Source organism: Ipomoea nil, unplaced genomic scaffold, assembly GCF_001879475.1.
Source record: "Ipomoea nil cultivar Tokyo-kokei standard unplaced genomic scaffold, Asagao_1.1 scaffold2690, whole genome shotgun sequence".
NCBI lineage: Eukaryota > Viridiplantae > Streptophyta > Magnoliopsida > Solanales > Convolvulaceae > Ipomoea > Ipomoea nil.
Window position 1 is genome coordinate 1945349 of NW_017619118.1, and position 12478 is coordinate 1957826.

At 34.2% G+C, this 12478-nt stretch overlaps 1 protein-coding gene across 1 annotated transcript; it reads left to right on the forward strand.

The window, feature by feature from the left end:
- The first annotated feature begins 937 nt into the window (after positions 1–937).
- LOC109155038 (17.8 kDa class I heat shock protein-like) lies at positions 938–1578 on the forward strand. The gene has a single exon (XM_019302767.1). It carries the CDS (start codon positions 1034–1036, stop codon positions 1514–1516), a length of 483 nt encoding a protein of 160 aa, XP_019158312.1. The 5' UTR covers positions 938–1033; the 3' UTR covers positions 1517–1578.
- The last annotated feature ends 10900 nt before the right edge of the window (positions 1579–12478 follow it).

The following is a 12478-nucleotide window of genomic DNA, read 5'->3' on the forward strand; positions in this document are numbered from 1 at the left end:
ATTGCATTATTCAATGGTCTATCTGACCCTTATTTTATTTTATTTTTTTTAAATAGGTATCTACACACAATTATTATGCCATGGATTCGGGTCCACCTTGCAAGGTGGACCCAAGTCCAAAACGACGCAGCTTTGCGCGTATGGAATAATGCTGCCGTTAGACGTTAGTGGCACCGTTTCCTCAGTCAAAGATTTTTTTTTTTTTTTTTTTTTTTTTTTTTTTTGTGAGTATAGAGTTTAAAAATTGAATATAGATTCAAAAATTGTGTTATATTGTTAATATAATTGTGAATATAGGAGTTTAAAAATTGTAATTTTGTATATTGAAATCTAAAATTGGGCAATTTATATCGTGCACCAGGGCGTACATTGCGTTGTGCACCCTGGTGCAAAACGACGTCGTTTTGTACTCTCTTTTTTTGTGAAATTTTGATTTATCTGCGGTTAACTTCTTAAAAAAAATATCTCATGTTTTGAAAATGTACATAATTGCATAACAGAATTTACATAATTGTATAACAGAATGTACATAATTATATAACATAATGTACATAATTATATACCAAAATACACATACACTCTATCGCGTCAATTCTCTATATAACTTAACAAAATGACATTGTTTTGAGAGATGCGGGACGAACATTGCTATGTGCGCCCAAGTGCACGGTATAACGATTGCTAAAATTGTGAATAAAAAAGTTACTCCCTTGGGCCTTGGGCATAGAGCTAGCGCAGACAATTGTGCCAGAAAGGCCCAAATCATAATGTAATGTCGGCCCAAGTTCCATCATCTGGTATTCTGTTACTAGAACATTGCAGAAGGATGGAAATGGAACATTATATTACGGAGTATATTGTAGAACCTTCGGTTACAGATGCATCATGAATGTTCCGGCATCATCTTCTCTTATATATAAACACCGTTCGTGTTCCTCCATTTATGCATCAAAACTGAAGAACTTCAAGCATTCCTCATTGTATTCACACTCAGCTATTACCCCAAGAATTCTCAGCTCATTCAATCAAGAAAATGTCTTTGATTCCAAGCATCTTTGGAGCTCGCCGGAGCAACATCTTCGACCCCTTTTCTCTAGACTTGTGGGATCCTTTTGAAGGGTTCCCGTTTTCTAGCGCCGTCGCTAATGCCCCCGGCGGCTCCGCAGGGGAAACATCGGCCTTCGCCAACGCCCGTATTGACTGGAAGGAGACGCCGGAGGCTCACGTGTTCAAGGTGGATCTGCCGGGGCTGAAGAAGGAGGAGGTGAAGGTGGAAGTTGAGGAAGGGAGAGTTTTGCAGATCAGTGGAGAGAGGAGCAGAGAGGAGGAGGAGAAGAACGAGAAATGGCACCGTGTGGAGCGGAGCAGCGGTAAGTTTCTAAGGAGGTTTCGGTTGCCAGAGAATGCGAAGATGGATGAGGTGAAAGCTTCCATGGAGAATGGAGTGCTCACTGTCACTGTTCCCAAACTGGAAGTTAAGAAACCTGAAATCAAAGCCATTGACATCTCTTCTTAAACCTCTGATTTCGTGTGTATTGAAATTTTGAATAATCAAATGTTGAACCAATGCTGTGTATTTAATTACTATTAAGAAAATGTGTGCTTAAAATGTTGTGTGTATTGTTTATATATAAAGTTTCACCATCGCATTATATATAATAGAGTGTTATGGAACAAAGTTTCTCTATGCTTCATGGATCAAAACCACTAGTAGCACTTTAGCTGGTTTGTCAACACTTCTGAAACAATTTTTAAACAATACTTTACAAAGTGCAATGGGTCTTAGATTAATTACAAATCAATCTGACATATTCTTCTTTAGAATCATGACAAGATATGTATCAATCGTTATGCTATGGACCAGTGTCCAGCATGCATTGTGGACATATTAACTATTATTTTTTTTTCTTTTTTTTTTTATTAAATTTCATATCAGACGGAGGCAAATGCATATTTAGGGGTGCCTTGGCCCCCCTCCCCTCCTCAAATTTTTTTAATATTATATATGTATAAAAATTTTTTAAAAAATATTATATAAACTTTTAAAATTTTGTTGTTTTTTCAAAATATTTGGCCCCCCTCCACTTAATTAATCTTACAGGTAAAGTTATAAATTTCTTCATCTTCTCGACTTTTTCAGTTCTCTCCTATTTCAAATGATGTATTCCTTATATATTGTTGACTCACATTCAAATTAAACCTCATTTAACCTACTTACTGGTTTCTGTCTCTAGAACCATGCATATATGCGGCATATACGTTATAATAAGATAATTTGTCATTAACAAAATCTATGCATATTTTTCAAATTAATTTTTGTTTTTTATTTTTGTTTCTAATTACTTTTTTGGTTAATTTTTGTTTCATATTCTATTGTTTATCTTAAATAATTGTTTTGTTTGATTCTAAATCATGGATATCAAGGTACATTTGTTTGGTTAATTATGTAAATTTGTAGTTGTGTGATAAATTTTGTATTTAATTTAAAATGCATTATAATGTAACAATTTTGTAGTATATGTATTTGAGAAAACAATTGCTATTATGTTATGTTGTGAATAGGGTTTTCCAAGAAATCATCAATAGTCTTTTGTGAATGTTTTCATTCTTTCAACCATACAAAGCCATGTGCATTGAAAAGCATATTGCAAAATAATTTAATATAGATTCAATTATAAATGATTTATTCTAAATTATTTTATTAAATTTGTAATGTAATGATTATTTTGAGATATATGTTAACGGGATATCGATGTATTTAATTTAGTACTTCAATCGTAGTTGGCCCCGCGCTATTCCGTCCTGGCTCCGTTCCTGCTCACATTCACATGACCAGTCGGAGCACTCTCACTTCTTCTTTCCTGCGCTTCCTTCCCCCAGCAAGCTGGTGTTGCCAATATCGTAATGGCGAAGTCTAACTTGGATTTTGACATTTGAATCTCATTCTTCCCATCTCCGACGCAGGGCGACAGAGCAGGATCCATGATTTCGTTATTCATACCCAGCAAATGGGGTTGTCTCTGATTCAAGTTCTTGATCGGGGCTGCAATTTTGGCTAGCTTTTTGGGTGTTGCGGATGGAGAGGACAAAGAGAATAAGGAAAAGCAAAGGAACTAATTTCTTCTTTAACTTCTGAAAGACAAGCCCTATGGCTGTTATATACATCAACTTGAAAAAGGAGGGAAACAACAGTAAGCATAACAGAAAATAACAACCAAGATGGTTGAGATGGTGACAAGTGGATGCATCTAACACCATCTAAAATTGGGCCTTTCTGAAATCAATGGGAGAGCATTATCCAGAGGTCTCAAAGCCATTTTGTTTCAAGTTGTCGTTTCTTTTGGAGGAGAAAGAAGAGAAATGATAAGTTCAAGAGTGTGAGTGTTCACTCGCCGTCAAGCTTAGACTGTAATTCTTTCTTCTTCTTTTTTTTTTTTTTTTTTTTTTTTTCTTTTTTTTGAATTTCAAATTAATTTTTAAAAAAAATAAATAAAAAGACACGTGTCAGCTCGAGAATGGCTAACTTGCTGAACAGGTAATTTAGGACTCGATTGAACTATTTTGCCGGTTTAAAGAGTCTAAATGAAGCTTTTTTTTTTTTTACTTAGGGGACTCAATTGCACTATCCGATTGACTTAGGGGGCTAATTTGACACTTTTTCCTATATATATATATATATATATATATATATATATATATATATATATATATATGAACTATCGATGATTTAAGCTTTGAACTTCCATAAATCCCCACCTCCCCTCCCCTCCCCTCATCAAAACCAATTGAATGAACTATTGAAGAATTTTCTCTTTTACCATTCGGTAGCTGATAAATTTCTAATTACTCGTATTTGTTTAACATAATCAAACTATTATTAAACAGTTAGATATACAGTTCTATGAATTATATTTTTCAATTTACTATTCAATACCATAATGATTTTAATATTAAGAAATGAACACAAGTAGTTGTATCAATAATTTTATCTCGTTAAAAGAGATTTAATAATTGAAAAATTCTTCATTCAAGTGTCTTGATTTTTACAATATACATTAAACTAATAATTCATATTGGGTTTATTTTCAAGATTTGTGACATATTACATTACAACTTTGTAATCAAGAATCTTAACCAATTCATAATATTTCTAATTCTGAATTAAATTTAAAATCATGGCAATAAGTAAGATTAATCAACAAGGCAAAGAGTTGTGGATATGGACAGTGGGTTAGTGGACTAATTCTTGACCATTTATGGGTTACTTTCAAATCAAAGATTTCATTTCATGTTGTCAATAGGGCAGTTGTGGAATCCCTGCTGCCTTTGTCTTTGACTTCTAATATCTAGCAAATGGGTGACATAATGATGGTTTGTTTCATTCTCCTATCTTATTGCTAATCTCTTTGACTTCCTATCCTATAATGTATAATATATTATTGCACATTTAATTTTGATCCCATGCACTTAAAAGCTTTAATGTTGTGGTTACTGTTACCCCTTCTACTGTTGCTGATACCAGATGAGAACGTAATTTTCTATATTATCAAACAACTGAAACACAGTACTACAGACGATAACATTAAAGAGACGATATATATAATATATATAATACAGCTATGACTATAGAGTCCTTACATCTACTTCAATTTTTATTTTTTTAAAAAAAAATTATGGCCAAATCAACATAATTTCAGCATATAATCATTTTTATATTAAAATGATTAATTATAAGGAATAATTATTGTTATTAAATACTTTAAAACGTAATCTTTATTTATAACTGCAACCAAAAATAACGGACCACCAAATTAATATTCTTAACTTATTAAAAAAACATTTACTTTTATAAAATATTTGTGTGTAAGTGGAGGTTCAGATCAATTTGAAGCCTCAACTAAATGAAGGATCAAAGTGGAAACTCAATCATATAAGTATTGACTAATTAATGGAGAGTTTTGTTTCGAATCAAAATTAAAACTTAACAATCAAAATTTTTAAATGTAATTTAAAGCGTAGGAATGTGTTTCTTTTTTTTTTTTTTTAAGTAGCGTAGGATATGTTTAAATAACCATGCTAACCTAAAGAGTACTAGTTGCCTAGTTTTTTTTTTTTTTTTTTTTTTTTTTTTTTTTTTTTTTTTTCTTTATATGAAAGCCAAAAGAACCGGTATATTAATTCAGAAAAGGTTCTAAAAACTGAGGCGGAGTACCTCTCCAGGCAAACCGATAGACAGATGCAGAATCTGCTTTAGCTAACACATAAGCAGCCTGATTATTGTCTCTACTAACAAAACTAACAACACACCCAGTAATAGAACTGATTAAATGAACACAAGACTGAATAATGTGACCAATATAAGAATGAACTAACACGTTGTGACAAAGGTGCAAGCAAAGTGTTTGACAATATGAGTAGATAACGACGTCTGTATAGCCATGATCCTTCAACCAAGAGAGAGCCTCCCGAACCGCCATTGCCTCGGCCAGAGCGGGGTCGTGTAGACTATTGAGAGGGCCGTTCCCCGCTGCCTCGAAGGTGGCATCGCCATTCAATAGTAGGAAGCCAAACGCCTGAGAATTATTAGGGGCATGGAAACCTGCATCCACATAACAAAAGCGCCCAGTGTGTACTAGACGATCCGGAGGAGGAAGCAGGAGCTGCTATTTCCGACCACTTTTTGGTATCAACTTGATTTAAGATCACTTTCAGGTGGTCGGAAATTCCATAATTTCTAGTAGTGAATTCCGCGTGTAACCCCTACCGTAATTAGACTCTGTCTAGTCATAATGCTTCTCCAAATATAGCTAGGACTACCACTTAGGGAAGCCTCAATAAAGGATGTCCGGTCTCTTCGATTGGGCAAATTATTATGTGGACTATGGTTCACACAGTGTTGTGTGGACCATAACAAAAATTATATTTTTAATATATTAAATTTATATTATTTTTGTATTAAATGTACATTATATATAATAATATATTTTCAGTACTCAAATCACTACTGAAAATTATGGAATTTCCGACCACCTGAAAGTAATCTTAAATCAAGTCGAAAGCCTTGTTCCGACCACTTTTGGTATCCGGAAAAACCTTTGTTGCTATTTCCGACCACTTTTTGGTATCAACTTGATTTAAGATCACTTTCAGGTGGTCGGAAATTCTATAATTTCTGGTAGTGAATAATGTATTTTCTCTAAATACAATGTACATTATTAATATACTAAAAGTATATTATTTTTGTACTAAATGTACATTATTTCATAACATACAAAATATGGTGCACACGCTTGTGTGAATCATGGTCCACACAATAATAATTGCTTCCATTGTATCCTATTCCTATTAGTAATAGACTAATATTATTCTATATTAGGATGGAGCCTTGTCTCCGATTGTATCCTATTCCTATTAGTAATAGACTAATATTATTCTATATATATTCAGGAATTAATAGAGCATTCAATTCATGTTTTCTTCTTCTAAATATTACCTAAGTCAATGAGCTAAACCTGTACGGGCCAGTACTCTATTCTGGTAGACATGGAGGACGATTAGAAGCTCGTGGGTCCTTTTTATTTCCTCATTCTGCTGGCAGGCATTTATTTCCCCATTTTGGTGGTAGGCATTTGTTTGTGCCCTTTGTGGCATGCATGTCGGCGGAGGTTGCCACCTCCAACTGCGGCGGAGCAACCGCGCAATAGACTGGCGAGAGGGAGCACCGTCGGCAACAATGTTAATGTGAAAGCACAAGTAGTCTGAAGTAAGGTTAAATATTAATAGCTTCGAGGAAGGGAGCGTAAAGGGAGAGGATAGAGAAAGGGAATGTGTTATTTGTATTACCGGTTTCCAAAAAGGCGACATCTCCACCGTTCTCTGCCCATGTAACCATAAATTTCATTCAGATTGCATTGCTATTTGGTTGGTACTTCATCAAACTTTCCTCATACGTAGAGCTAGTATTGTTCAGTCTGTTTCATGATCTCTATCACCTTGTTTTTTGAACTTTTTTGTCATCTTTTTCCATACATACTAATCAAGATTCTTAGATTCCTTATTTTTAAAATTTGGAACTGTATAATTATTCCTGTCTCATTGTTGATTATGTTGTGATGGTTAAATGTGTTGATACATTGATCTCTTATGTGCCAATTTATAAATCTATTGTAAGTCCAGCAACTCATTGATTGACGCTACATGGAAATAGCAAACACAAACTCTTTATAGGGCGTTTGGTTGAATCACTTGAATGTAATTGAGTTATAATTGAATTGTAATTCAATGAAGACCTCAATTACATTGTTTGATTGGAGGGAATTGTAATTCCATCGAATCACAATTCCCTCCTTTTGCAATTCTATTCTTCCCTAACAAACAACAATGTAATTTGAATTCATACATTATTCCTACCTTATTCTTTTAATTTCCACTCCGGTACCTAACAATGACTTTGAGTGGAAATTGGCTAGCCATCCACTCCAGTACCTAAGAGAATCAAGCAAGTACTTTTTAACCATACATTCAACCAGGGTTCTTGTTTAGTGGGGCCAGGTAAAACGATGAACAATCCACCAAAACCAACTACAATTGAGTTCAACAGTTTAAAGAACAAGAGATCATGTCCAAATGAGTTTGAGAGGTCATTTTAATCAACTTCCAAAGTTAAGCAACCCAAAATTGACCAATAGTTTAAAATAAACTGCTTCAATGGGATAAAAATGAACCACTTGAGGTGGGCTACATAGAACAACAATTTCATTCTCAAGATAAAACTGTTGCAATAATCTAAAATATCTAAGCAGAGAGATAGGCATACCTCCTTTTCTAATTCATCAAAAGTGTTGAACAAGAGCCATTCAGAAATGGCATCAAAGCCAGAATCTGGTTTCGCACCATCGGGGATAGACTCAATACTGATTAGGCTTGAACTTACCTGTATGCATGCACTAGTTGATGTTTGGGTAATGACTGTCACCCCAACTCCTCTTGAGGCTAAATGCTTCGAGAGTTGAACCATCGGGGTTATGTGACTGTGTATAGGGCAAGGAATAACCAGAACATGACTTACAGTAGACATTTTGGCCATCTCGATCGGGTCTTTCTACCCCTCTCAACTTCCAGAACTTGAATTGACAGTTCCTATGCTTCAAATGCAAAACTGTTATCACTTATCAAGCAACGGTATGCTAATAATCTTGAGCATATTTGCAAAAGTAATTGTCAAAAAATTGAGGTTGGGCTCAACCAAACTTGTACATTTTGGATTACATTGAAACTATTTATGTAGTTATTAAGTTTTACATAGTTCTCATCCAAATCATCCAAACAGCCAAACAGGGGCTAAACCTTTCTACACCCATACTCTCACATTATAATCATGAATTCTACATATTATGCTTATTAACACAAAATACTGCCACAGAAATACATTTGGGAAATTGCTGAAAAAAATCTGGCAGATTATCCCATAATTAGAACACCAAATAAGGAACTCAGTCCTCAAGACTTCGCCAAACTCAACAGGGCATTCAAAGCTCGTGCAGTGGATAGTAAGCAACGACAAAAAAATTTTCTCAGCTCCCTAACCTTTTTATTAGTCAAGTTTACAAATAAAAAAGGCAAGGAAAACATTTCACATCACATTACTAACACACAACGGCTTCAAATTAACTATAAGTACCAAGGAATTCACTTTGCGGTGCTCTTTTTTACTTCTAATGCACAACTTATAAATATTAACCAAGGAATCCACTTCATGGTGCTCAGTTTTACTCCTACCACATAAATGGCTTATAAATAATTATAATAACCAGAAAATCCACTTCACAAATTTGAACTTCTTACTAACGCACAACAGATTACATTAATATATAATAGATTAACAAAGGAAAACAAGAATGGTGCTGTTATTAGATTTATATATTGGTTTTATGGTGGACTTTCATTGATAGTTATGGAATTGTTAGGCTTTCTTTAGATCTGAAATTGAATTTGGAGAACTAATAATTAACTAGTGTTAGCCTGTAAAGTTGCATAAACATTTTATAACCCATAAACCTCAGTATTTCACACAAAAGAAATTAGTCATTACAACACAATGGGAGATGAATATTTGTATTTCAAAGATAACCCAAACCCATATAAAAGAAAAGAGAGAAGAATTCAAACACGCCTCGCCTATAATTGGAAGTAATTCCACTTGGTGAGTGGTTTGGAAACATTGTAGAAATGATTTCCTTTCCAATAACTATAACTTCAAATTACAAATTGGAAATTTGAAGTCCTTTGCTTGCAGAAATCAAGTCGATCCAAACAACAGAGAGAGAGGAGGAAATCAAATCACCTTGTTATATAGCTCGTAGAGTCGGAAGGTTATCGGCAACTTCAACTTCACGTGGTCGCCAACGTCGTAGACTCGTAGCATTCTCTTAGGCCTTCTCCATCGAAGGCGCCAAAATGCTGGTAGTTTGGCACTGATCCTTCTCTAGCGAAAGCGTCAAATTCTCCGTCATTTTAGTATTTGTCTACCGTGCAACGCCAAAATGATACTCCGTATAAAAGATCTAAATACCAACTTTGTCCTTTTTTTTTATTAATTCTTTTTGTATTTTTTTTCGTTTTGATGGATATACATATTTTATTAAATACATAAACGTAAAATTTGAATAATTAAAAATAAATTATACCATTTGAAAGATCTCATCAAAATGATTAAAACAAGACTAAAATTAATTAAAAATTAAAGTACATAAAACATAATTTTCATAAAATTAAATTGAATACATTTGACCAAGACTATGTGGTCTAATGGTATTTGGGTTGGATTTTCATTTGGAAGGTTGTGAGGTTGATCCTTAGTGGAGGCGTATAATTAAATTTTATATTTAAAAAATTAAAACTATTTAGTCTAAGAATATGCTGAGAATATTCAATGTAAAATTTAGTACATAATTTGATGTTTTGGGATGGAAATGGCCAGAAGAAGTCATATATATGGAGTAGCACTTTTCACTAAATTTCACTTTCATCTCTACCAAATCAAATCAAAAAAAAAAAAAAAAAAAAAAAAAAAAATCGAGCTTGAATTCGAGTTAATGAAATGGGTTGGATCGATTATTTTTTTCTTGATGTTATCCATGCTTGAATTCGAGCTAATAATTGTCCAATTGGATAAAAAAATTTATTATATATTTAGATAATAAAATTAAAGTTGAAATTATAAATAATTCTAATATTTGAAAGTTTACATTTATTTGATTACTAGTTTTACACGTGCATTGCGTGAATGCGTTAATGTCCAATGTTTATAATTAAATAAATATTTGAAAGTATATATAATGCAAGATTATATATGAGAAGTTTACACATAAATAATTTAATGTCGATTTTGTTTATTTAAATATGTAACTCATAGTATATGAATACAAGGTAATATAAGAGATTCATTATAATTGTTACTAAACTTTTTTTAAATAGTAACCAAGTATTTTTGTTGCAAAGCGTCCTAATATATTTAATGAATGCACATATATACAAGATCAATGAATGAATCAACGGCACCCGTCCTTTAGGTGTTTTGCAAATTAGTGGCAATAGTATCACTTAATTAATTGAATAATAAATAACTTGTTTGTCTGCAATTATCTTAAAAATCGATATGTAATATGATTATGTAATTATATTATTATAAAAATAACTATGAAAAATGGAGAAATAATTTAATAGTAATTATTATAAAAATAAATACAACGATCCATATTTAGTTTAATTACTATAATAATTATTAGACAATTATATTAATATCTATGCACTTATACTTTTATATCTTTGATTATATTCCTTTCCACTCTAACAAATTTACTTTTTTCATGCTCCTTCATATCTGAATAAATTAATTGTAAGTATTAGAAAAAAATCTAACAACCCATATTTAATTTTAATTATATTAATATCCGTATAACTATTAGTTTAATTAATATAATATTTATTAGTTAATTATACTAATATATATGCAATTAATTCTTTAATTACCATAATAATTATTAGGTGATTATACTAATATTGTGCAATTATACTTTTATAACTTCACTAATATAGTGGTTTCATTTTCAAGAATTGAAGTTCTGGAAATCTGCATATCGAAGCTCTGTCGAAATCTCTCCAGGATATCGTCTGGAACACGCCCGCAGTTGTACTGCGTATATCGCGCTGAGGAACACGCCACTTGAACACCGGAAGCCCTTCTTTGAAGATCAAGATGCATATTAGCCCTTCATTGAGGAACAAGCTGCTAACTCCGGAGGCCCTTCAGCAAGGAACTACTCCAGTTCGGCACACTCCCGAACTCGGCATACTTCCAGTTCAACATACTTTGAACTCGGCATACTTCCAGTTCGGCATACTCCCGAACTCGGCATACTTCCAGTTCAACATACTTTGAACTTGGCATACTTCCAGTTCAACATACTCTGGACTCGGCATACTTCCAACAATGAACTACTTCAAGTTCAGCATACTCTGGACTCGACACACTTCCAATTCGGCATATTCCAGATTCGGCACACTTCCAACATACATACTTTTAGTAGAGAATCAGAGGACTTCTCCTATACAGAGATTGTACCCCTTCTTGTTTGATATATACTTGATACTACTAGTAACCGACATACTTTGAATTTTGAATATATACAATTCGAGTTTTTCGCGTTTACATATTTTGGCACGTCCAGTGGGACAGCTCTGCCTCTCATCTCTCTACTACTAATCTACCTCTACCTGCGCATCAAATGGCATCGAACAATCCCATGTTCAGGAAGACCTATGCCCAAGCTACCAAGTCCAAGTCTGCGCCTGTAGCTAGCTCTGGCACTACCCAGAAAACGCAAGGTCCGCTGACAAGGAACCGCGCAAAGGATTTGGGGGTCCAAGTGCCTGAACCTTAGCACGACGTGTGGTTCGAAGGCTTTACAAGGCCCCTGCTACCTCAAAGGGAATTGCTTTTGCTGGAAGTCCACCCTCTCCCAAGGGAGCTACTGATGGTGTTAGTCCAACTTCTATGCAAGGGAACGATAGTAGCGGGAGCACTTCCCCCGTAACTCCGCCACATCCATTATGGAAGGCTGTACCTGTGTGGTCGCATGTCTACAATGTCATGCCTGCCATGACGACAAACACAGAGTCTGTGGAGGAGTAATTAGCTAGAATTGCTAAGTCTCTGGAAGGAATGGCTGTCGCTCTCCAAAATCAAGAGAAACGGCTTAACACCCTCGATAATAGGGTAGGAAGCATCATGGAGGAGCAAGGAAGTCATGCTCCAGGAAAGTAACCCGAAGGGAAAGAAGAGGTTGGTTAGCAATCACCACCACCTCCTGTTAGCCATGCGGCAGGAGAAGCTGCTTCCCACTTACCTGCAACTGAGAAATCTATACCAGTCACTGAAGGCATGATACCGGTGGATCAGTTGAAGGACTACATAATG

Coding starts and splice junctions, on each gene's coding strand:
- LOC109155038 (XM_019302767.1), top strand. CDS start 1,034: ATGTCTTTGATTCCAAGCATCTTTGGAGCTCGCCGGAGCAACATCTTC.